Source organism: Pristiophorus japonicus, chromosome 3 (assembly GCF_044704955.1).
Source record: "Pristiophorus japonicus isolate sPriJap1 chromosome 3, sPriJap1.hap1, whole genome shotgun sequence".
In the NCBI taxonomy this organism is placed as follows: domain Eukaryota; kingdom Metazoa; phylum Chordata; class Chondrichthyes; family Pristiophoridae; genus Pristiophorus; species Pristiophorus japonicus.
In genome coordinates this window covers 143204599-143231887 of record NC_091979.1, presented here as the reverse complement: position 1 = coordinate 143231887, position 27289 = coordinate 143204599, and the positions used below count along the sequence as shown (strand labels likewise).

Sequence of the window (27289 nt, the reverse complement as noted above, 5' to 3'; positions counted from 1 at the left end):
AGTGATATAGACAGGCTAAGTGAGTGGACAAAAATTTGGCAGATGGAGTATAATGTAGGAAAATGTGAGGTTACCCACTCTGGAAGAAAAAAAAGAAAAGAAAATTATAATTTAAATGAAGAAAAATTGCAAAGTGCTGCAGTACAGAGGGACCTGGGGGTCCTTGTAAATGAAACACAAAAAGTTAGTATGTGGGTACAGCAAGTAATCAGGAAGGCAAATGGAATGTTGGCCCTTTATTGCAAGGGGGATAGAGTATAAAAGCAGAGAACTCCTACTACAACTGTACAGGGCATTGGTGAGGCCACATCTAGAATACTGCATACAGTTTTGGCCTCTATTTAAGGAAAGATATACTTACATTGGAGGCTATTTGGAGAAGGTTCACTAGGTTGATTCCGGAGATGAGGGGGTTGACTTATTAAGATAGGTTGAGTAGGTTGGGACTATACTCATTGGAGTTCAGAAGAATGAGAGGTGATCTTATTGAAACATATAAGATAATGAGGGCTCAACAAGTTGGATGCAGAGAGAATATTTCCACTCATAGGGGAAACTAAAACTAGGGGGCATAGTCTCCGAATTAGGGGCCACCCATTTAAAACTGAGATGAAGAGAAATTTCTTCTCTCAGAGGGTTGTAAATCTGTGGAATTCCTTGCCCCAGAGAGCTGTGGAGGCTGGGTCATTGAATATATTTAAGGCGGAGATAGACAGATTTTTGAGCAGTAAGGGAATAAAGGATCATGTGGAACGGGCAGGGAATGGAACTGAGTCCATGATCAGATCAGCCATGATCTTATTAAATGGCGGGACAGGCTCGAGGGGTTAAATGGCCTACTCCTGCTCCTATTTCTTGTGTTTTTGTAAAGAGGGAGTTGCGGGAAAGATGGGCATTGATTTGGAAGGCTACAACAGGTTCAAGGACTTTGAAGAGAAATTGGAGATGGAGGCTGATTTGTAAGGAATGATAGAGCAGCAGTGCGTTTTTTGTGGGCAGGGTGATGATGATGGTTTTGACAGGGAGGGCGCTGTACCTGAGGAGAGGGAACTATTTACAAGGCCAGCTAGCATGGGGGCCAGAAAGTGAAGTTGGATGGTCAGCTGTCTAGTGGGAATAGGTTGAAGGGAGGTGGGTTTTATGGACGAGATGGGCTCAGAGAAGGCATGATGAGAGACGGGAGAGAAAGTAGAGAGAGATGTGGGTTCAGGGCTAGAATGGCAACAGGAATGCGGGAAAGTAGCGGAGTTGGATGACTGGATGATCTCAATCACCATACCATAGAAGTCCATGAGCTGCTTGCACCTGTTGCTGATGAAAAAGATGGAGGGGGCAGAGGAGAGGGATTAAGGAGATGGTTGGTAGTGGAGAAAAGAAACAAGGGTTATCTTTGCTTTCCAGAATTATCCTGGAGTATTGGATGGCCTTGCCAGAGCAGAGTGAGGCCTCATAGCGCAGGATGTGGTCCATTGAAGGATGGCTAAACCAGTTGAGTGCCAATTACAACAACAACAACTTGTATTGCTCAAGTCTGCACCCCTTGAACTTGAGGAGCATGGAGAAGGTCAGATATCTTCTTATGAGCAAAAACTTGGAAAATCTATCCTTATGGATTGAGGCCTGATCCCAACAGGAATGGAGATTAAATCTGAAGGAAGATCCATCTCGGGAGCTCATGCATCTCCTAGCATCTGGTGATATAGTAACATTGGCAGCAGGAGTAAGCCTGAGAATAAGTTACCAGTCTGTCTGTATAGCCATACAGGAAGTGATAGAGGGAGATCACAGAAGAAAATAAGACTTTAAAAATGTATTGTGAGGAGTTAACATTGTGTAAACTTTTCTTAATCAAAACTGTGTTGCAAACTGTCTCTTGTGATGTAAGGTAGACATTCTCTAAACGCCTTCCCACTGGATAATTAAAGAGTATACTGTATAGACTCCGTGTTTGATGTGGTCTATTCCCTATATTCATTATCCTGTGCAGATAAAAACTCTTCTGATATAATCTTGTCTAAGACGTGTTGATATGATACTCCTAACTTCTAGTTCTGCACACAGTGAAAATTAAATAATCTGCTTCCATCGACATTATTCATTCCGCTCAATATTGTAAAGATTGAGGGGTGAAAGTAGTCTTTGGCAGTAGCGCTAAACGAGTGATAACAAATCCGCAACCGATTTACGCCCCGCCAAATTTGCTATACAACAAATAAAAAGAAAATTGGGCGGATTGTAAAATGGGCTGCCATTTCATTACCGCCTGTTTCACACTACCATAAAAGACCAATTTCACGCCCTTTGATCGCATCCCTCCTCAATCCTTTTTACACTAAAATTAAGTTTAATTCTGTGCCTTTTTCTTCATCATTTAAGCCCCAAGTCCCAAATTCTTGCCACCCTTCTCAGACCCTCTATATTGTTCTTTTAAAAATAAGGTGTGATGTATTCCACATTTGGCTTCACCAATTATCTGTATAAGATTGCAATCTCGGGCTGGACTTTCGAGGGGTTTGCGACCATTTTAGCGCTTGGGCGAAGCGCTAAAACGAGTTTTTTGGCGCTAAATGAGGCAAACAAAATTTTGCGCCGGGGCGAAACTTTCAACAGTGGTTTTGCGGGGACACTAAAACTTAGCACCCGCCCGATGTTTTGAGTGTTTGGATGAAGTCAATCATCGTGTAACGCTGCGCTAGCGCCCCGGGCGGAACTTTCGAGCATATCATCCGATTTAGCGTCCGCCCGTAAACCCGCCAACAAAAAGCAGTCGCACCTAGGTCGGCATGTTGAAAAGTGAGGATAGATAAGTTTAATGCTCTTTTGTAAGGCTATAAAATTGTTGAAGTTAATAAAAATGTAGTTTACTACAGTGCTGATCTTTTTTTCTGTAACTCAAAACCTGAGTATATCCGTGGCATTTGGAAGGAATAGATGTCACTTTTTACCTTGCTTTAGTGACTAAGGATATGTTGTTAAATTTTCTGTTCTGTGCAAATTTTTTCTTGTGTTTATGGATCACACTGTCAAACAGATGTTGCTCACTTCATTGGCGTTACTGGACTATTTTCTTCTCTTCAAAGCCAATAATGGCTCACCACTGTCCTGGCTGAGATCAGCAAACTTCACGCAGGCAAGTGGGTTAAACCCGAGACCTTTATGATCTGCAGACCCGTTTGTAATATTCCATTTTCTTCATCTAGTGAAAGTGATTGACATTTTATTCATCTAGTGAAAGTGAGTGAAGGGGGAGGGAAATGCACGGTCAGGTGCAGCCTGTTCGCACTCAACATCCATACATGTGCAATTTCTAGAATGTTCACTAAACTATGCCATTGTCTTGGGACATAAGCCAATTATATGTTGGGCATTGCTGTCTTGACTAATTCAATATCAAAAAGGATTCACAAAAGAAGGCTATGTTTATTATACTGAAGTTTATAGTTTACAATTGTCAGTTTATAGTTTGTTGTAAAGGACATTTTAAAAGTTGGGGGCTGTACTATGTCAGCCATTATTCCTGGCTGCTATATTTATACAGTGTGGAGCTGCAAGAAGGCTTATTGAAGATAATTTTGAATGTAATCGAAGAAGTCGCAGACATATGGGGAGGAGGCCTTACCCCCAACGAGTATACAGGGAACAGCGCTCATACCTGCAGCTCTCTGAGGCACAGTGTGTTCGGAGGCTGCGCTTCTGAAAAGAAGTGCTGTCAGAGATGTGCCAGCTCATAAATGCAGATTTACAGCCTACCAGCGGCAACAGGACGGCACTGCCTCTCGAGGTGAAGGTGACTGCGGCACTTGCCTTCTATGCCTCCGGCTCCTTTCAAACATCAGCAGGAGACATATGCTCCATCTCCCAGCACGCTACACATTATAGCTTTCGCCAGGTGACTACTGCACTGTACGCACGCAGGATGGACTTCATAAAGTTTCCAATGACCAAGGAGGCCCAGAATGAGAGGGCTGTAGGTTTTGGAAGATTTGCTGGCTTCCCCATGGTTACGGGTGCCATTGACTGTACGCACATCGCCCTGGGAGCATCTTTACACAATCAAAAGGTTTACTGAAACTGAAAGGGATTCCACTCCATGAACGTACAGATCGTCTGCGACCATACTCAGCGCATCATGGCAGTCAATGTCCAATACTTAGGGAGCATCCATGATGCTTTCATCTTGCATGAGAGTAGTGTCTCATGCCTGTCGCAGCGTTAACCACAAGGCAAGCGCTGGATGCTGGGGGACAAAGGTTACAGCCCCCCCCCCCCCATTCCGGAACCCTCAGACAGAAGTCAAGCATCGTTACAATGAGAGCCATGCAGCCACACGTAACATCGTCGAACAGACAATTGGAGTGCTCAAGCAGCGCTTCCCACTCTGGAGGTTGCCTGCAATACTCCCCTCAGCAGGTCTCCTGAGTTCATTGTGGTGTTCTGCATGCTACACAACTTGGCCATCATGAGGGGTTAGGAATTGCCAATGGGGATTGCAGGACCACCTGAGGAGAGAGGGGGGAGGGGGGAGGAGGATGAGGAGCCTGGCGAGGAACCATGCCACCACCACCCCCACCCACAACCACAGGGGAGGTATCGTGGGAATTTTGCCGCTGCAAAAGCCTTACGTCAGCAGCTGATAATTGAACACTTTGCTTGAAGAATGAACAGCACGTTTGACCGTTGCCTGACCATTCTATCCCACCATGTAGACTAGTCCCCCTCTTATTCTGCAAATGAGACACTACACAGGAATGGTTTAGGTAAACAACAGATTTTCTCAAAAATGTAAACTTTTCGAATTTTGTAAACGATGAAAAAAACTTTAATAAACATTGACAACTTTTATAACTTAACATTAACATAATTTGAAAATTTTTAAAACTTTAATAAAATAACAAGAACAACACACCTACCCTAACGTCTTTTAGCACTGGGTGTTCCCCCCCTCCCCTTACCCCTCGCCCCTTCCTTCACCTGTTGCCCCTACCCAACATGGCACCAGATCGTGCAGCAAGGCAGTCAGAGTCCAGCTGTATTGGTGGGGGGGGAGAGACCTTTGAGACGCCATGTGGGGATCAACTGGAGAAGCTCAGGGTATGGAAGGTCCGGCTTCTGACTGATGAGTCTCTTACTCGGCGTCACCAGTCACAGGTGATGTGGGTCTGGGTCTGACATTGGAGACTGTAGTGTCACTGGTGGAGGCCATCAATTGCGCTTGGGCATTGACAGCTTCGCAGGTTTCTTGGCTCGCACGGACAATCTGCGCCCCGACCTCCGTGATGGTCGCAGTGAGTTTCTCGATGCTCGCAGGAATCCTATCCAGGACCTGCAGGAGCTGTCGGGTGAGCTGGACACCCTCCCTGGACAGTCCCACTATTGGATCTTTGCCTGTCTGTTATCAGACTGACTTTGCCGACTCACCCTCTCACCCTCCGTAGAGAAGGCATACGGGATTCGACCTCAGAACAGCGTTGCTGCACGCCACTAGTCCCAGGAGCCTCGGATGTGTCAAAGCCCGAGAATGTTTGATCATCTCAGACGAGATGTTTCCCGGTGCCAAAAGATGTGTGGAGTGCATCTGCGCCCCTCCCCCCCCACCCGCAGTCGGCTCATCACTGGTGTCTTCCTCTTCCTCCTCCTCCCCCTCCACATGATGGCCTGATGTGGAGGGTTCATCAGAGGCATGTGGCGTCTGTGACTCTTCATCTGGAAATAGAAAGCAACAGACGAGCGGTTAACAGCAGGGGAGGGGACAGGGTGACATGAGGAAGGTCACATAACACAGGTTCATTTGAAGGACCGCCGCTATTCCATTATATGTAGTCCAGAGACACTGCATGACATTGCCCCAATCTTGCTCTACAGACACTTCATTACATTGCCCCAACCCTACTCCAGAGACAGTGCATCACATTGCCCTAACCCAGCCCAGGGAGTGTGCAGGACTTACCACAACTTTCCAAGCAGGGGTCAGCACCCCCACGGGCAGTTGCCCAATCGCCAGTGCCAATGAGGCCTGCCAATCACTCTTCCACGTGCGTGAGTGGCAGGGTGCGAGCCCGACCACCGACTGTGTGCAAATGTTTGCGCCAGTTATGCGACTTCTTTGCCTGTAAAGATGAAAATGGGAATGGTTACCAGAGGGCCCTTCTGCTCTTGTGGCACACAAAGATAGCTACCAAATCACTTATACCATACTGTGTGAATGTAATACAGTCCTCTGTTTAATTGCCTTGGAAGTTGCATGTGGTTCATCAGGAGGACATCTAAGTGCAGAAACATCTTATGAGATCTCAGAAAGCAATATTAATAATGTGTAAAGATCATTCATGGCAAATAGGGTGCCAAACTAAGCCTACTTCTGTGTCATACATTTTAGGAGGCAACTGACAGAGAGCTGAGATCCAGCAATAGCATCAGAACAAATAGTATGTCAGATTTATAATTTCAGTAATGAAGGAGTGCATGAATGAAAATGGTACTCACTCTGACGGCCCTCGTTAGATAGTTACATTTTTTTCGACATCAGTTGGGCATTCTCGCAACAGTGCCAGAGCCAGAGACCTCCTACGCGATCTCCCCCCATATTTTTCTGAAGATTGTTGAGAGGGGTCTACTTGCACCCCTCCTATGCAAATCGTCCCATCTGCTCTCCACAACAGTAACTAGTGCCTCGTTTGCTTCATTCGTAAAGCTCCTCGCCCTCTGTCTATCTTCTTCCATGCTGCTGTGCTCCTCCATGCTCAAAATCAAAAGTCAAATGGCTGATTCAGCCTTGGGTGTACTATGCATCCATGCAGGTGCTTCCTGCCTGCATTAGCGTTTGCGATCGGACAGCTGACCAGAAGTGCAGGAAGAAGAAGAAAAAAAATGTTGCACATGCGCAGAAGGGCCTATTTTGACAAAAAAGAATTTGCGCATGTGCTGAAGGGGCGATTTTTTCCTGACGGCGGAAAATTCGGCTCCAGTGCACTAAATCTGTTGTGCAACGCTGGAGTTAGCGCTAGTGCTAATGCTCATTACCATTTGGTGAAAGTTAAGCGCTCTGGCGCTAATGCTAACCCGGCACTAATAAAAAGATTTTGTCGCGATTTGTGCCTGAAAACAGGCGAAATCGCAAATGCTCAAAAATACGGCCCCTCATGTTTTGAATTATATTCAATTGCTCCCAAGTTCCAGACTTTGATTAAGCTTGGTTAGTAACATCTTCACATTGATTGTATACTTTCAGTAAACTGCCAGTAATCACATCTAAGCCCTCTTCCTTTTCTACCTCGGCAAATGTAGGTCCCTTCATGATGTATATATATATATATATATATATATAGCTGTTTTGTGTTTTATGTTCCAGCATGCATTACCACAATATCTGCATTAAATTATCCCTCAAATTATTGTGGTTCTATAGCTGGAGCTACTTGTAGATTATCCCACCAGAACTGGGCTCACTACCTAACAGCCAGGGCAAATCAGTACATTTACATCCACGTTAAAATCCATCTGCTATTTATTTCATTGTTCCAGACACATTAGGATTTGGGCCATGTCACCAAAACAGCCTAGTAAAAGAAAAAAGATTTGCATTTATATGATGCCTTTCACGACCTCCAGATGTCCCAAAGTGCTTTACAGTCAATTAAGTACTTTTTGACTGCTGTAATAAAGAAAACGCGGCAGTTCGTTTGCGCACAGCAAGCTCCCACAATCAGCAATGTGACAATTTCCTGATACTCTGTTTTATGAACTGATGATTGAGAGATAAGAAATGGGTTAGACATCAGAGATAACGCCCCTGCTCTTCTTTGAAATAGTGCCATGGGATCTTTTACATCCACCTGAGAGAGCAGATGAGGCCTCGGTTTAATGTCTTATCTGAATGATGGCACCTCCAACAGTGCAGAACTCTCTCAGTACTGCAATGGAGTGTCAGCCTATATTTTTGTACTCAAGTCTCTGGAGTAGGGCTTGAATCCACAACCTTCTGACTCAGGGGCGAGGGTGCTACCAACTGAGCCAATGGCTGACACTGTAAGAAGGGAGACCAAATCTGAGCGTCTTTATGTGGGTAATCAAAAGTAAGTTTTTACAAAAGCTTCAAATAAGACTCTTGTGAATACATTGTTTTTTTGTACAAGTAACCCCTCCCAAATTTTCATAACGATTTAATATTTTTAAGTAAAAGAAATTGGCTATTTACAACAGTAGTACATAGAGGACTTGAAACTAAATGTTAAATCCAAATTTCAAATATCTGAAGAAGCATAGAGCATTTTTATTTTGTATGTGTGCATATAAGATTTCACAATATAGTCCCTGCATTTAAGCACTCAGGAGCTCAGTACATATGCTTTCAACATGTTTTGTTCTGGACTTGTGTTGACATGATCTAGATGATTTGGTACAAATGGTACATTAATGCCAAGGTAATTGTATTTATTTCCAGTGGTAAGACAAAAGATGCATTGGCTCTTTTCCTCTGAATTATCTATCCCTCAGTTCAGAAGAGGAAGAGTGCCCTCAGAGGTGGAGGAGTCAGAATTCAGTCATCCTATGACTCCCTCATGCAATAACTGGTATTGTCATTATACAGTAGCATTGACAGAGGCCGGAGTGCAGTCCTCCACCAATTATCTTGGTGAATAGGTGCCATCGGAGGAGGGAAAATCAAGAAATTAAAAAAATATTGTGATGTTACCCACCCCAAAACACCACTTGTTAAATATTAATATTGGTTTCAGAAACACACTTGGGCCCATTATGAATAACGTGTGTGTGTGTGTGTGTGTGTGGGGGGGGGGGGGAGGCGGGGGGGCAGAAGAGAGGGTGAATGTGTGGGTGTACATACATGAGTGTGTCCATGTGTATATTGTTGACAGCCTAATTTAAGGATCAGTCCCAACACTTCTTCTCGTGTAGTTATAGCTTCAGGAGCAGCAATGGAGTCAGATGTTCAACTTGCTAAAAATAACAAGAAAATGCAAATTGCTGTACTTAGCACTGACCTCCTGATCTAGGTGCCACTGTTGTTGGAGTCAGTTATTCTGACTGCTCAGTTCATCTTTAAAGATGGTTTTGCAGAAGACAAAGCCTAATTATTTTACAACAGCTCCATCTACAGTCCTTAGGTCCACAGAACAGGCTGGCATCATATGTTGAATTTGGATTCATTCTGTTACATACACTTATACACTTGTTAAGTATTACACGTTTCATGGAGTGCGCAACACGCATTGTGAGAATTTCATTTTTTGAGTATTTGAGAAATTGATCGGTTTTCCCGATCTTCATTTTGAGGAAATTCCATGACTTAACATGAGGCAGACAGTCCAGTGTGGTCACAGGGATGAGAGCAATGGTGGAGAGGTAAATCTGGGTGCAGTCAGCACACACAGGAAAGCTGACCCCATGCAGAGGTCAGTATGTAAATAAGGAAAAGGAAGAAGGCAAGATCGGATCATGATGGAAAGTCTGGAGGTGACTATACATGGGTAGGGGAAGTCATTTTTGGAGATGCCTTGGCGACATTAGAATATAAGAGCGAGCAGGCCAAATTTCTGAAAAGTGGGGTGATGATGGCGGTTTTGAAAGAGAGAAGGGCAGTGCCAAACGGAACTATTGATGATGTCAGCCGCATGGGGCCAGGAATGCTAATGGAAAGGTCCAAAGTTGGCTGGGAATGAATTATGGGAGCAGGATTTGAGTTTCATGGAAGAGAAGAGCTTAAAGAAGGCAGAGGGAAGAATGGAGCAAAATGTTGGAGTGGCGGGAAAGCAGGCTAGTGCGAGGAGCTGGAGGGTTGTTAGGACAAGGGAGGGGAGGGGCTGGTTGCAACTGAGGTAACTGCAGTGATGGTTTCAACCTTTGAGCTGAGATTCATCTCCTCAGACTTGGTGTTGAAAGTGCGAGTGGAGGTGGTGAAAGGAGGGGGTTGAAGGAGGTATAAAGGAACAGCTGATTTTCCTTATCCTCCAGGATGATCCTGGATTTAGCTGTGGAGAGGGAGACAGCATAATGATTGATATGGTCAGGCCCAGCACAATACATTACACAGTAAATATATAATGGTACACTCCATCTATTGTCTTTTTTACCTGAGACTATCTGGGTCACGGGTTGCAAATGGCTGGTTGATCACACCCATTATTGGTAGCCCAGAGCTTCTGTTATATACTCCAATCAGAATGGTCACACACTGAAGGCCTTTGGAGTAAATTCCATCTTTAGGCTTCTCGTCAGCATATCCTTTTATGTACTGAAATGTCGAGTCTGAAGAGACAAGAACATTTGTGTAAAATAAACAAGAAACTTTCTCTATCTTTACACATACTGGAAAGTAAAATGGACAGTGATAGTTGATTTATTGTACAAGGAAAATATGAGATACAGTATTTAACTAATGTATTGTTCTTAAGATTGATTTTTATGAGTAGTATTTACACAGAATGTTCCTTCGGACAGGACTTGTTTGTACTTGGACTGAATGGCCTTTTCTCATTCCATGATTTATGAAATTGAATGCCCTTTTGAATGCAGGTTCACAATTGTGATTTCTTACCTGGAATTTTCCTTTTAGTCAGGAGGATAAGACAACAGGTAGAGGTGGAGCACATCTACACTGAAAGGGAGGGGAAGTCAAAGGTTGGTTAAGTCCAGGCCATTCATTGCAGCCCTGTACCACTATCACCCAGAGAATAATCTATATTACAGGAAGTGCGAAGGGGGGGGGGGGGGGAGGGAAACACAGATAAAAACAATTGAAATTAAATCGCTAAAAATATACACATTTTATTTGATTTTTGTGAATTATCTTTCTGTTTCCCTGTTTCTGCTGCCTTTAGGATGTGTGCTGTCCTCCTTTGGATTTTGTCGCTGGGACTGATTAAGCCAAGGACTTTTCCATCAACAATGTCATCTGCACTTCATAGAATCTAAGCAGTGATGTGCACAGCAGGTTTCCTGTACTGAATTTTCCTTCCTGCAGGCTAAAATGCTCTCATGCTGTGATACACATCTGACAGCTCAGTTGAATACAAGCAAAGTTGTCCATTTGGGATTGCAGAGTTCAAATATTAGCTGAGGCCAGAATTCAAACAGTCTGCCACAAACACGGTCTAGCCATTTACCACTTATATGAAGTTTTATTGGCAATTCATTTTCACAAAGACCTAAATATGGTGCTTAGAAGCATATGGTTACTTTTACATGGTCAGTGATGATCATAATTGATATATCCTTACTATACAGTATAAATGCACACGAGGCCCATACTTGAGAGAAGGTCACTCTGTGACCAGTTACCTTTATTACCAAGACCTCAAGAGAGCGAAGGTGGGTGGAGCTTCTCCTTTTATACCGGAAAGTCCAGGTTAGGAGTGTCTCCCACAAGTTCGCCCCCTGTGGTCAATGTTCTCAATGTGTACAACTTAGGTCAGCTTATACATGGGTTACAATGATAGTTGAATACATGACATCACCTCCCCCCCAAAGTCTTATTGGGATCACAGGTTGAGTCTCTCTGGTGGTTTATGCTCCCTTGTAGAGCGCCTGAGTTGGGGCTCCGGTTGTTGGGCGGTGGCCTGAGTGTCTGCTATTTGCGGTGCCTCAGGCCTATCCGGACTGCCCACAGTGACTGGGCTCTCCTCCACTTGGTTCCGGTGTTCGATCACCTGTGGTGGAGTAAACTCTATGTCGTGTTCTTCCTCTGCTTCTTCTATGGGGTTGCTGAACCTCCTTTTAGTTTGATGCAAGTGTTTGCGGCAGATTTGTCTATTGGTAAGTTTAACCACCAAAACCCTATTCCCCTCTTTGGCAATCACAGTGCCTGTAAGCCATTTGGGCCCTGCAGCGTAATTAAGGACAAAAACAGGGTCATTGACATCAATACATCGCCCCTTCGCATTCCTGTCATGGTAGTCACATTTTGACTGACGCCTGCTCTCAACAATTTCTTTCATAGTAGGGTGTATAAAGGATAACCTGGTTGTGAGCGTCCTTTTCATTAGCAGCTCTGCGGGTGGAACCCCTGTGAGCGAGTGTGGTCGGGATCTATTGGCCAACAGGAGGCGTGATAAGCGGCTTTGTAGGGAACCCCCTTGGATTCTGAGCATCCCCTGTTTGATTATCTGCACTGCTCGATCCTCCTGGCCGTTTGAGGCTGGCTTGAACGGTGCCGATCTGACATGGTTGATACCATTTCCTGCCATGAAGTCCTGGAATTCAGTGTTTGTGAAACACGGGCCATTATCGCTGACCAAGACGTCCGGTAGACCATGGGCGGCGAACATTGCCCGTAGACTTTCTACCGTGGCAGAGGATGTGCTTGAAATTAAAATGGCACACTCGATCCATTTGGAGTAGGCATCTACTACAACCAAAAACATTTTTCCCATGAAAGGACCTGCGTAGTCCACATGGATGCGTGACCATGGCTTGGCGGGTTAGGACCAGGGGCTAAGGGGGTTTCCCTGGGTATGGTGCCCAGCTGAGCACACGTGTTGCACCTGCGAACACAAAGTTCCAGGTCTGTATCTATTCCTGGCCACCAAACGTGTGACCTGGCAATTGCCTTCATCATGACAATGCCCGGGTGCTCATAGTGAAGTTTTCTGATAAACACCTCTCTGCCCTTCTTGGGCATGACAACTCGGTTTCCCCAGAGTAGGCAATCGGCCTGAATCGAGAGTTCATCCTTGTGCCTATGAAATGGTTTAAACTCCTCAGGGCATGCCCCGTACTTGGCTGCCCAGTCCCCAGTCAGGACACATTTCTTAACTAAAGACAGTAGCGAGTCTTTATTTGTCCAGACTTTAATCTGACGGGCTGTCACAGGTGAGCCTTCGCTTTCGAAAGCTTCTACAGCCATGACCATCTTAGCATCATGCTCAGTTGCCCCCTCAATGGTGGCTAGTGGGAGCCTGCTGAGTGCATCGGCGCAGTTTTCAGTGCCCGGTCTGTGCCGAATTGTGTCATCATAAGCGGCTAATGTAAGTGCCCACCTCTGTATGTGGGCCGATGCATTCGCATTTATGGCCTTGTTGTCGGTCAGAAGGGACGTTAGAGGTTTGTGATCTGTCTCCAGCTCAAATTTCCTGCCAAACAGTTACTGGTGCATTTTTTTTACTGCATATACACATGCAAGCGCTTACTTTTCTACCATCCCGTAGCCCCTTTCTGCCTGGGATAGACTTCTGGAGGCATAAGCTACCGGCTGTAACTGACCGTTGGCATTCACATGCTGCAGCACACACCCGACCCCATAGGACGACACATCGCATGTTAAAACTAGTTTCTTACACGGGTCATATAATGTTAACAGTTTGTTGGAGCATAACAAATTGCGTGCTCTATCAAAAGCCCTTTCCTGGCTGTCCCCCCAGACCCAATCGCGACCTAACAGCGTGCTCAATTTGGGAAGAAAATTGCCAAAATAGTTCAGGAGCCCCAGGAACGAACGCAACTCCGTCGTGTTACGGGATTTGGGTGCTCTCTGGATCGCTTCTGTTTTGGACGCAGTAGGTCTGATCCTGTCTGCTGCTACCCTCCTCCCCAGGAATTCTACCTCTGGAGCTAAGAAGACGCACTTCGCCTTCTTCAGTCGCAGCCCTATCCGGTCCAGTCTGCGTAGCACCTCCTCCAGGTTGTGGAGGTGTTCTTAAGTATCGCAACCCGTGATGAGGATGTCGTCTTGAAAAACCACTGTCCTTGGAATCGACTTGAGGAGGCTTTCCATATTTCGCTGAGAGATCGCGGCGGCTGAACGAATCCCGGATGGACATCTGTTATACTCAAACATCCCCTTGTATGTCATGATGTTGGTCAGTTTCTTCGACTCATTCGCCAGCTCCTGGGTCATGTAAGCTGAAGTCAGGTCCAATTTTGAAAAAAGTTTGCCACCGGATAGTGTCGCAAAGAGGTCCTCCGCTCTCGGTAGCAGGTACAGGTCTTGGAGTGACACCCGATTGATGGTGGCCTTGTAATCACCACATATCCTGACCGACCCATCAGCCTTGAGCACCGGCACGATCGGGCTCGACCAGTCACTGAATTCGACTGGCGAGATGATACCTTCCCTCAGCAGGCGGTCCAATTCGCATTCTATCTTTTCCCGCATCACGTACGGCACCGCTCTGGCCTTGTGGTGTACTGGCCTGGCGTCCGGGTTTATGTGGATCACTACCTTGGTCCCCATGAAAGTGCCGATGCCGGGTTGAAATAATGAGTCAAATTTGTCCACGATCTTTGAGCATGATACTCGCTCCACAGAAGAAATTGCATTGACATTGCCCCATTTCCAGTTCATGACAGAAAGCCAACTCCTCCCCAGTAGTGCGGGACCGTCCCCCGGGACAATCCAGAGTGGCAACCTGTTCTCTGAATCTTTGTGGGTCATGACTACCGTGGCGCTGCCTAGCACTGAATGATCTCCTTTGTACATGTCCGTAGCAGTGCGTCAATCGGCAATAATTTTGGCCTCCTGACCTTGGACACCCACAACCTTTCGAACTGTTTGATACTCATCGGGGACTGGTTGGTCCCCGTGTCTAGCTCCATTAATACTGGGATGCCATTGAGGAGCATTTTCATCATTATCGGTGGCGTCCTGGTATATGAACTGTATATGTGCTCCACATGAACTCGCTGAACTTCAGCCTCCAGTGATTTCCTCCAGTATTCATTTGGCCTCGTAGGGCTTACATCGGGCCCGTCCTCCTCGTACATCAACCTGGCTGCAGGCTTCCTGCACATACGCGCCAAGTGACCGCTGACGTTGCAGTTTCTGCAGGTATATTGCTGATACCTGCAAGCTCTGGCTGGGTGTTTGCCTCCGCACCTCCAGCATGAGCTGGAGGCCCCATTGTTGGAAACAAAAGGTCCATTACCAGTCGATCATCTCTGACTGTCTCTGTAACTGTCCTTAAGCGCACCATTAACAGGTGTTGATGGCCCCATTACTGGCCGCATTGTCCACTGCGATGGCATGAATCGCCGTTCAGCTCGCCATTGTCTCTGTTGAATTCCCCCTTTGGGTTCGACTGCATGCTGGGGCATGTCCGATTGCCTTTGTCTGCCTAGAGAACTGTGTGCTGCGTTAACAATGTTGACTCCCTGGTCGTTTGCGGCATTTGAGCCAAGATTTTTGCCATAAATCATTCTGGTCTCTTCCTTCTCTGAGATAATTGTCTGGGCTATCAGAGCCACCGCTTCCAAGGTCAAGTCTTTGATCGCAATCAGTTTCCTGAAAACCCCAGCGTGCCCGATGCCCTCAATAAAAAAGTCTCGCACCATCTCTGCTCTACATGCAGCTGGGAACTTATATAGTTTCGCCAGTCGTCGGAGGTCTGCCACGAGGTCTGGAACGCTTTTCCCTTCTTGCTGCCGGTGCGTGTAAAACCGGTGTCTCGCCATGTGCATGCTGCTCGCCAGTTTAAGGTGTTCTCCGATCAACTTACGTCTTGTCCGCCGGCTTCTCTGGCGCTCGAAGATCCTTCATCAGGGAGTACGTTCTGGATCCACAAACCGTCAGGAGATGAGCCCTGCGTTTGTCGGCCGAATCCTGTCCCAACCATTCCTTAGTGACAAAACTTTGCTGTAGTCTCTCAATAAAGTCGTCCCAATCATCACCAACACAGTACCTCTCTTCTGTGCTGCTAGTGGCCATGCTTGCCTGGTTTAAATCCCAGTTTCTTGTCGCCAATGATATGTCCTTACTATACAGTATAAATGCACACGAGGCCCACACTAGAGAGAAGGTCACTCTCCGTGACCAGTTACCTTTATTACCAAGACCTCAAGAGAGCGAAGGTGGGTGGAGCTTGCCCTTTATACCAGAAAGTCCAGGTTAGGAGTGTCTCCCACAAGTTCGCCCCCTGTGGTCAATGTTCTCAAGGTGTACAACTTAGGTCAGCTTATACATGGGTTACAAAGATAGTTGAATACATGACAATAATAATCAGGACTTGTATCTCAATTAAAGCTTTCACCGGTGCAAATCTAAATTTAGGTTTGAACAAACTGCGTTCTTGGAAGTATAAGGCTGGATTTGCTACTGTTAGTATTCGTATTTGCTTTCAGTTAGAACATTTAACAGCTGTGAGACATGCCATAAACAAAATACAAATAAAGCTGACACAACAGGAATTGGGGGGAAAAATCATGGTTATCAGTAATATTTAAAATAATTAAAGTAAACTTAAATAATTAACATAGAAACATAGAAAATAGGTGCATGAGTAGGCCATTCGGCCCTTCAAGCCTGCACCACCATTCAATAAATTCATGGCTGATCATTCATCTCAGTACCCCTTTCTCTCCATACCCCTTGATCCCTTTAGCCATAAGGGTCATATCCAACTCCCTCTTGAATATATCTAATGAACTGGCATCAACAACTCTCTGCGGAAGAGAATTCCTCAGCTTAACAACTCTCTGAGTGAAGAAGTTACTCCTCATCTCAGTCCTAAATGGCTTAGCCCTTATCCTTAAGACTGTGACCCCTAGTTCTGGACTCTTAACTGGAATACTGAAGGTCCACTGAGAACAACTATAACAGTGCTACCAGCTGAGGAAATGGTTATGTGGAAGTATTTTTTTGCTTGGTTTTTGGCTCTCTTAACTTGCATACTTTGTGCCATTTAACAAAATTCTCCTAGTTAGCTTTCCCTGTGCCACATAAAACTCTCCATATAAACTCTCTAACCCATATTCACAGCCACCTCCTTGATCTTGCCATCTCACACAGCATTTCGACACCCATTGACTTGATCACAGACAAGGCCATATCCAAACACTTCCCTGTACTCCTCACCACCTACATCTCCCTAGCTCCTTCCAACCCCAGTGTTCTGACAAAGGGTCATCGACCAGAAACGTTAACTCTGTTTCTCTCTCCACAGAAGCTGCCTGACCTGCTGAATATTTCCAGCATTTTCTGTTTTTATTTCGATTTCAAGATGCGCAAGCAGAAATAAACAAACCATTGAATGAAATTTTATGTATGTGAATTGATATTTCCGATTTGCTGGAATGGCTTTTTTCAGAAATTAAACTATTTTTTGGGGGTTTGGACGAATCCAAGCATTTAGAAGTGAGTGTGGGGAATCTAGCTAAATTGAACCAAAAGGAATGATCACTGGGGTCTTAGGGATCGGGGAGACAAATGAACACATCTTTGTAACCAGACACCGAGTTGTAAATGGGGGCTTACTGAAATGAAACATGAAGGAATAACTAGGTGGATTTAATTTTTCACCTAATTTTCTCCTTTCCTGACCTGAACATAAGAACATATGAAATAGGAGCAGGAGTAGGCCATCTGGCTCCTCGAGCCTGCTCCTCCATTTAATAAGATCATGGCTGATCTGATCATGGACTCAGCTCCACTTCCATGCCTGCTCCCCATAACCCTTTATTCCTTTGTCACACAAAAATCTGTCTATCTCCGCCTTAAATATATTCAATAACCCAGCCTCCACAGCTCACTGGGGCAGATAATTCCTTAGATTTACAACCCTCTGAGAGAAGAAATTCCTCCTCATCTCAGTTTTAAATGGACAGCTCCTTATTCTGAGACTATGTCCCCTAGTTTTAGTTTCCCTATGAGTGGAAATATCCTCTCTGCATCTACCTTGTCGAGACCACTCATTATCTTATATGTTTCAATAAGATTACCTCTCATTCTTCTGAACTCCAATGAGTATAGGCCCAACTTACTCAACCTGTCTTAATAAGTCAATCCCCTCATCTCAGGAATCAACCTAGTGAACCTTCTCTGAACAGCCTCCAGTGCAAGTATATCCTTCCTTAAATACGGAGACCAAAACTGTACGCAGTACTCTAGGTGTGGCCTCACCAATACCCTGTATAGTTGCAGCAGGACTTCTCTGCTTTTATACTCCATCTCCCTTGCAATAAAGGCCAATATTCCATTTGCCTTCCTGATTGTACCTGCATACTAACAGTTTGTGTTTCGTGCACAGGGACCCCCAGGTCCATCTGTACTGCAGCACTTTGCAATTTTTCGCCATTTAAATTATACTTTGCTTTTCTATTTTTTCTGCCAAAGTGGATAACCTCGCATTTTACCACATTATACTCTATCTGCCAAATTTTTGCCCACTTATTTAGCCTGTCTACGGGCCCACATTTCCCCATGAGTTGCACCGTTTTTTTTGGTGTAACTTGATTTTTCTGGTGTATCTTTTTAGTTGCAAATATGGCCATTAAAGTTGTGCCAGTGTAAGTGAGTTAGTTAGGTGTTTTGTTCGGTCAGTTTTTTTCCCAGCCATTTACACCATTTATGCCAACTTTGCCAGAAAAAAGTTGTACTTAACTAACTTAGGGCAGCGTATGTGTCCACTTTTGTCCGCACAGAAAGACCTTACTTACAGTTAAGGAATCGGCGCAAGTAACTACATTTAAAGCACCACCAAGCACCAAACAAAGCACAAAAAGTAATGAGCAATTAATGAACAAACAAAATAGAAGGAACCCTGCCCCTAATGCACCAATACCAAAGTAATAAGCAATCAATAAATAACAAATAAAAAAACAGAAGGAACCCTGCACCTAAAGCACCAAAATCAATCAGTAAATAACAAATAAAAAATAGAAGTCCTACCTTAGGGAATGCAGCGGTCCGCCGATGAGGGGGCCCATTCGGCCAGGGCTAAGAGGACGGGGGGAAGGGGAGGGGGGGGAGAAAGAGAGATGGGGGGGAGGGGAGGTGGGGGGAGAGAGGAGGAGGGAGAGGAGTGGGGGAGAGAGGAGGAGAGGGGTAGGGAGAGGTGGGGAGAGAGGAGGAGGGAGGAGGGAGAGAAGGGGGTGTGGGGGAGAGAGGGGGGGAGGGAGAGGAAGGAGGAGAGAGGAGGAGGTGAGAGGAGGGAGGGAAGAGGAGAGGGGGAGGGGGAAGAGAGGAGGAGGGGGGAGGGGGAAGAGAGGAGGGGCGGAAGAAGAAGAGGAGGGGGGAGAGAGGAAGAGGGGGAGAGGAGGGGGGAGAGAGGAGGATGGGTGGGGGGGAGAAGAGGGGGAGAGGAGGGGGGGAGGGGGGAGAGAGAGGAGGGGAGAGGAGGGAGGGAAGAGGAGAGGGGGAGGGGGAGAGAGGGGGGAGGGAGAGAGGGGGGAGGAGAGGAGGAGGGGGGTAGAGAGGAAGGTGGGTGGGAGAGGAGGGGGGGAAGAGGAGAGGGGGAGGGGGAGAGAGAGAAGGGGGGGAGAGGAGGGGGGGATAGAGGAGGTGGGGGGAGGGAGAGGAGGTGGGGAGAGAGGAGGAGGGGGGGTGAGTGAGAGATGGGGGGAGAGAGGAGGAGGGAGAGGAGGCGGGGGGAGAGGAGGGGGGGGGAGATGAGGGGGTGCGGGAGAGGGGGGGGGGAGGTGGAAGTACCCTCTTGCAAAGCACGTCTCGACTGATGGCATCAAACACCCGCATGAATCCCCGGTTCATCTGGTCGCGAATTACAAACCCAGACCCCCAGAAACTCTTCAGGAGTTTTACAATCAGGTCAGAGGCGTCACCACTGGTGGATTCAAGAACCATCACCATGGGCCCCTCCCAGACCAAAGTTCCATCTTGATTTTCTTAAAGTGTTTCTAACCTGTAAATCCCCCAATCCAAGGCGGAAAGGGATCAAATCATCTTTTGACATGAAGGGAAGAAAACAATCAGATAACACAGCCTGCAGAGCACCCTCGGCCGCCGATGAGGGAGCCCATTTGGCCAGTGCTCGGGATGGCGTGCTTTGAGCCCCTCTCACACAACCTGCAGCGCGTGTTTCCAGAAATGGCCTGCCAGGAGCTACTGCACATGCACGCAGACTCTAGTGCACATGTGCAGAGGCCCCGGCACTGTTTTCAGTGCCGGGACCTGGCTCCGCCCCCAATCCATTGGGCCACGTTGCGCCACGACGGCGGAGAGACTAGGGAGTGGCCAGAATATGGAGGTCTTTTTTCGGTGCGTTTGAAGGTGGACAAAAGCAGCGCAGCTCGAGTGAGGGTGCCAGAAAAACAGGTTAGGGAAATTCCAACCCTATATCCCTTTGCAAATTTTTTGTGTGCTCCTCACAATTTGCTTTCCCACCCATCTTTGTATCATCAGCAAACTTGGCTACATTACAGTCGGTCCCTTCATCCAAGTTATTAATATAGATTGTTAATAGTGAGGACCCAGCACCGATCCCTGTGGCACCCCACTAGTCACTGTTTGCCAACCGGAATATGACCTATTTATCCCGACCCTCTGTTCTGTTAGTTAGCCAATCCTCTATCCATGCTAAGAAATTACCCCCAACCCCGTGAACTTTTATCTTGTGCAATAACCTTTTATGTGGCACCTTATCGAATGACTTCTGGAAATCCAAATACACCACATTCACTGGTTCCCCCTTATCCACCCTGCTCATTACATCCTCAAAGAACTCCAGCAAATTTATCAAACGTGATTTCCCTTTCATAAAACAATGATTCTGCTTGACTGAATTATGCTTTTCTAAATGTCCTGCTACTGCTTCCTTAATAATGGACTCCAGCATTTTCCCAATAACAGATGTTAGATTAACTGGTCTATACTTTCCTGCTTTTTGTCTGCCTCCTTTTTTAAATAGGGGTGTTACATTTGTAGTTTTCTAATCTGCTGGGACCGCACTAGAATCCAGGGAATTTTGGTAGATTACAACCAATGCATCCACAATCCCTGCAGCCACTTCTTTTAAGGATGTAAGACTAGTGGGAGGCCAGAGGATTGGGAAACTTTGAAAAGCCAACAAAGAACGACTAAAAAAATAATAAAGAGAGGAAAGATAGATTATGAAAGTAAACCAGCATGAAATATAAAAACAGATAGTAAGAGTTTCTACAGGTACATAAAAAGGAAAAGAGTGGCGAAAGTAAATGTTGGTCACCTAGAGGATGAGACTGGGGAATTAATAGTGGAGAACAAGGAAATTGTATCGGTCTTCACGGCAGAAGACACTAAAAACATCCTAATAGTGGCTATAGGATGTAAGCCATCAGGATGTAAGCCATCAGGTCTAGGGGACTTGTCCACCTTTAGTCCCAATATTTTACCGAGTACTACTTCATTATTGATAGTGATTGTATTAAGTTCCTCCCTCCCTATAGCCACTATTGGGATGTTTTTAGTGTCTTCTGCCGTGAAGACCGATACAATTTCCCTGTTCTACACTATTAATTCCCCAGTCTCATCCTCTAGGTGACCAACATTTACTTTCGCCACTCTTTTCCTTTTTATGTACCTGTAGAAACTCTTACTATCTGTTTTTATATTTAATGCTGGTTTACTTTCATAATCTATCTTTCCTCTCTTTATTATTTTTTTAGTCGTTCTTTGTTGGCTTTTAAAAGTTTCCCAATCCTCTGGCCTCCCACTAGTCTTGACCACATTGTATGCCCTTGTTTTCAATTTGATACCATCCCTTATTTCCTTAGTTAGCCACGGATGGTTATCCCTTCTCTTACAGTCTTTCCTTCTCATTGGGATATATTTTTGTTGAGAGTTATGAAATATCTCCTTAAATGCCTGCCACTGCTCATCAACCGTCCCATACTTTAATCTATTTTCGCAATCCACTTTAACCAATTCTGCTCTTATACCTTTGTAGTCTCCTTTATTTAAGCTTAGGACACTGGTTTGAGGTCCAACTTTCTCACCCTCCAACTGAATTAGAAATTCAACCATGTTATGGTCACTTATTTCTAGAGGATCTTTTACTTTGAGATCATTTATTAATCCTGTCTCATCATACAGTACAAAATCTAAGATAGCCTGCTCCCTGGTTGGTTACACTCGATGAGCTCTTCCTCAAGGCTATCCTGGCTAATTTGCTTTATCCAATCAATATGGAGGTTAAAATCGCCCATGATTATTGCCGTTCCTTTCTTACAAGCCTCCATTATTTCTTGATTTATACTCCGTCCAATAGTGTAGTCATTGGTGGTGTGCCTATAGACTACGACCACCAGCGACTTTTCCTCCTTATTATTCCTTATCTCCACCCAAACTGATTCAACATCTTGATCTTCTGAGCCAATATCATTTCTCACTAATGCACTGATCTCATCCTTTATTAACAGAGCTACCCCACCTCCTTTTCCTTTCTGTCTGTCCTTCTGAATTGTCAAATACCCCTGAATATTTAGTTCCCAGTCCTGGTCACCTTGCAACCATGTCTCTGTAATGGCTATCAGATCTTACCCATTTATATCTACTTATGCCATCAACTCATCTATTTTGTTACGAATGCTACGCGCATTAAGATAAAGAGCTTTTAAATTTGTTTTTTTTACCATTTTTTCCTGCTTTGACCCCACTTTCTGATTCACCTTTATGTTTATACATTCTGTCCCTTCCTGGCATGCTCTGATTTTCATTTCCCCCAGTGCTATCCTGATCTATTGCTTTCTCCTTATTCTTTATATAGGTAATGCCTGCCCTGTGATACCTTGTTCATTTTCCATTTTTCGTGTGAAATTAGATACTAAGTTTTGGCATGCTATGACAACTGAACTGTTGTTCTCAGCAGTGCCCACACAAGTACACTTTAGATAGTAATCAGGATTGGGAAATGTGGTCCCTTTTAGTTTTCTCTTCTTCGGGTAGAGTGCTGTAGTGATCCTCCGCACTCTTTGACACCAGCCAAGTCATTGGAGACCAGGGATCTAACCTGCAACCTTCCTGGTATATGAAGAGTGTCACACTTGAGTGTACAGTATTTAATCATGGAGTCACTGGAGGAACTCAAGTGACATCTGGCATACTGGAGGGTTAGTGAAAGGGAGCCTAGAAATAAATGATCAAACATCACACCAAGGATAGACAGACTCTACAGTGAGAAGCAGACACCTATCTCATTGACTATAAGTAAATACCGGTTTGCTTAAAAGCATTGTTAAAATGCTTCTTAAATGCAGCACTTTGATATTCTATAATTTAGATTTGGGGTCCATGATAACTAACCGATTTGAAAAGGGGTCCTTTGGGGATCCGTGATTACTAATCAATTTGAAAAGGAGTCCATCAAGCAGAAAGGTTTGAGAACCACTGCTCTATTCACCCCCAAAACCTCTGCGGCTGTCGATCTGCTCAACCACTCACTCACCTCCACTTATCATGCTCTTGCGCCAGAAAAACCCTTACTCTCTCCCACTCTAGTCGTTCCCTCTGGTATGACCCCCATTTCCCACTCCCTCAAGTTCAAGATATGCAGACTTGAGAGCGTACCTGGTGCACAACTGGTTCGACCTTCCATCACCAGATCTGACTGGATTACATCAAGTACTATTGGGTCCATACCATACTCATCTAAAGCTTGTCCTCTGTTGTCCAGCTCAGTGGGACTGCCCTCACTCGGTTCCAGTCTTACCTCTCCGATTGTAGCCAGAATATCTCCAGCAATGACTGCAGTCCCCCAAAGATTTATGCTTGGCCCCTTCTTCTACATGCTTGGCGACATCATTTGAAAAGATATGTCAGCTTTCACACATATGGTGACAACACCCAGTTCTATCTCTCTATCATGTCTCTCGACTCTTCCACTGCCTCTGTGTTGTCAGACTGTTTGACCGACATCTAGTTCTGGATCAGCTGCAATTCCCTTCAGTTAAACATTGAGAAGACTAAAGCCATTGTCTCCACCCCCCAAACATAAATATCATGCACTTGCCATCGCCTTCCCCAGCTACTGTATCAGGTTGAACCAGTCTGTTCACAATGTTAGTGTCCTATTTAACCCCGAGTTGAGCTCTGGCTACATATGTGCCCCCCAGACAAAGACTGCCTACTTCCACTTCTGTAACATCGCTCTCCTCTGTCCCTGCCTCCGCCCATCTGCTGCTGAAACCCTCAGCCAGTCCTGCATAAATCCTGTTTGATGTATAGATTGTTGGTGAGTGGTAGAAGAGTTCCAAGGGGTTGGCGTATGCTGAAGTCTGCAAAGTATTGCAGGACTCTGAAGATAATGCCTTATCTGGAGACAGAGGTATTGCTCAGAGAAATAAAGAACAAACTCTTTCTCAGAACATTCCAAAGCACTCCACAGCCAATGATTTATGATTCTTTTGAAGTATAGTCAGTTATTGGCTTGTAAAGAAACACAATTTGTGCACAGTGAGACTCCACAAACAGAAATGAGGTGAATGGCCAGTTAATCTCTTTTGCTGGTTGTGCTTGCTGAATGTTTCCATTGGCAGATGGGACTTCAGCTTAATATCTCATAAAAAAAGATGGCACCACTGATAATGCAGTGCTCACTCAGTATAGCACTAAAGTGTCGGTCAAGGTTATATGCTCAAGGTTTGAAAGACGGCTTAAACCCATGACTCTCTGACTCAGAGGCAAGAGTGCTACCACTAAGTAATACTTACAGTGAAGGTGAAATATATCAGCTAGCTGGTGGAAAACCACAATCTGGGCCTCATGGAGGTGGCCACCTAGCCTGGTTATCCTGTTCTTATGTCAGGCTCTGAATTCACCTGCGATGAGTCTCTCAGGAAGGTTCCCTTTGCAACACATTGCACAGAGGGTTAATAATGGGCAAGGGAGGAGGGGGGTAGGGAAATGCCTTTTGTACCTGGTTGTGCAGTTTCAGTGCAACGTGTATACCAAGATATTTAAAGCCAGATGTTGGCAATGAAGAGGGGTGTGGAGACATACTATGTGAGGGATATGCCCTTTGTTTTATAGTAGATGAGTTTGTAACCGGAAACTTTGCAAACTCTCTCATGTTTTGAAAGATGCAGGGGAGTGAGATGGTTGTGTTTATTATGTATAGTGGTGCCAAAAGCTTAGGCGGATATTTTATGTTCAGTTCCTTCTGTCTGTATTCTGTGGATGCCTGGATTTTCTACAGTTAGGACAAAGAGAAAGGGATATAAAGATCTTCCCTCAGTGGAGTGGCATTGTAGAAGTGAGGTGACACATTCAGGAAGTGGATTAAAATACTGCACTCACATTCCACTCTGCATGTGAGGTGTGAGTACAGTAATTTAATTCATTTCCTGAATGTGTCACCAAGGGCTTGAGTATTATGAGGTGCATTTTCATTCCAGTTGGTTGAATGTTTTTTCTGCATCGAGTGACAGTACCAGGGCCACTGTGTTATTATATTGTACCTCAAGAGCCAGTCCTGTATAAAGCATGTGTGGTCTCGATCGACCAGCACCAAAATGACTACATCTAATCTGTAGGCCAGAATCTTGGCCAATATTGTGCAGTCGGCATTGTGGAGGGGCAGATTTGTTTTACAAGCACTAGGAGGGATCCTTGCCTTTTTTAATGCATTAACATGATTGTGGAAACCTTGAAGATATCTGAAAGGTGCTTCATCTCCATGGCATATTGTAGGAATAGAATAAAGACATCTCCGAGGGCAGGGCATTATAAAACTCGGCACGGTAGCTATCAGGTCCTGGTGCTTTTGCAGAGTGGAAGTTTACATCACCTGGAGCGCACTGGCTGAGATTGGGGCACTGAGCTTGCATCAATATAGTGAAGTTTTTTTGTAGGTGGCCTGGAACTTCAGCGGAGTAGAGTGAGACAGAGGAGTTTAAGAATTCTCTGTTTATCTCAGCAGGAGGGTCAGTCGTGAGATTATCATTGGCATCTCCTTGAGAAACACAGCCTATAAAGACACAGTTCCTCAGACAAATCCAAGTAAGTATGCCTCTGTCGATAGCTGCAAGTTGGAGGGTAACAATGGATGCAGTAATTCTAGCTCTGGTACAGTCTCAGCTGCTGGACATTCTTCCTTTGCTCTTCCTCTAGTTAACATAATTACAGAGGGATTCCCACTGGAGATCATGCTGTCAGTTTAAATAACACCCATTTTATATAAGAACATAAGAACATAAGAACGTAAGAAATAGGAGCAGGAGTAGGCCATACGGCCCTTCGAGTCTGCTCCGCCATTCAATAAGATCATGGCTGATCTGATCATGGACTCAGTTCCACTTCCTCGCCCGCTCCCCATAACCCCTTATCCTCTTATCAGTTAAGAAACTGTCTATTTCTGTCTTAAATTCATTCAATGTCCCAGTTTCCACAGCTCTCTGAGGCAGCGAATTCCACAGATTAACAACCCTCTGAGAGAAGTAATTTCTCCTCATCTCTGTTTTAAATGGGCGGCCCCTTATTCTAAGATCATGCCTTCTGGTTCTAGTCTCCCCCATCAGTGGAAACATCCTCTCTGCATCCACCTTGTCAAGCCCCCTCATAATCTTATACATTTCGATAAGATCACCTCTCATTCTTCTGAATTCCAATGAGTAGAGGCCCAACCTACTCAACCTTTCCTCATAAGACAACCCCCTCATCCCCGGAATCAAACTAGTGAACCTTCTCTGAACTGCCTCCGAAGCAAGTATATTCTTTTGTAAATATGGAAACCAAAACTGTACGCAGTATTCCAGGTGTGGCCTCACCAATACCTTATATAGCTGTAGCAAGACTTCCCTGCTTTTATACTCCATCCCCTTTGCAATAAAGGCCAAGATACCATTGGCCATCCTGATCACTTGCTGTACCTGCATACTATCCTTTTGTGTTTCATGCACAAGTACCCCCAGGTCCCGCTGTACTGCGGCACTTTGCAATCTTTCTCCATTTAAATAATAACTTGCATGACCTCACACTTTCCGACATTATATTCCATCTGCCAAATTTTTGCCCACTCACTTAGCCTGTCTATGTCCTTTTGCAGATTTTTTGTGCCCTCCTCACACATTGCTTTTCCTCCCATCTTTGTATCATCAGCAAACTTGGCTACGTTACACTCAGTCCCTTCTTCCAAGTCGTTAATATAGATTGTAAATATTTGGGGTCCCAGCACTGATCCCTGTGGCACCCCACTAGCTACTGGTTGCCAACCAGAGAATGAACCATTTATCCTGACTCTCTGTTCTCTGTTAGTTAGCCAAAACTCAGAAATTAGATAGTAAAAATTTATCTTGCGATAATCATTATTTTCTACATATGGGAGATTATTGGATTCTAAATTTGGAACTGTGTTTGTCTGAGTCACCCAGTCTAATCTATTTTCAACACAATGGTTTAAGACAATGGAACAGCTGCATCACATGATAATCATTGATGAGCCAGTCATGTCGTCTGCACCAAAGCTATCTTAGTTTAAATCTGATGAGAAGGAAGAGCGAATTGCTTTGGACTGCGGCAGTGGGCTGCCAAAAGCAGTCATAATGTTTATCAGTCAAGCCATTCCAAGGCTGAATATGTCAGGAAGTATGGACTAAACTACAGTGATAAGGGCCAAATGTTAAATTAAATACTTGC

The 27289-nt window shown here is 45.1% G+C and overlaps 1 protein-coding gene across 1 annotated transcript in view; it reads right to left on the bottom strand.

The window, feature by feature from the left end:
* The window catches only part of LOC139258891 (inositol polyphosphate 1-phosphatase-like), a 70014-nt gene that overhangs the window by 3324 nt on the left and 39401 nt on the right, over positions 1-27289 (bottom strand). Inside the window, exon 5 of the mRNA XM_070874821.1 lies at positions 10089-10263. Coding sequence (XP_070730922.1) covers positions 10089-10263 — 175 coding nt within the window. The remainder of the gene's footprint in view (positions 1-10088; positions 10264-27289) is intronic.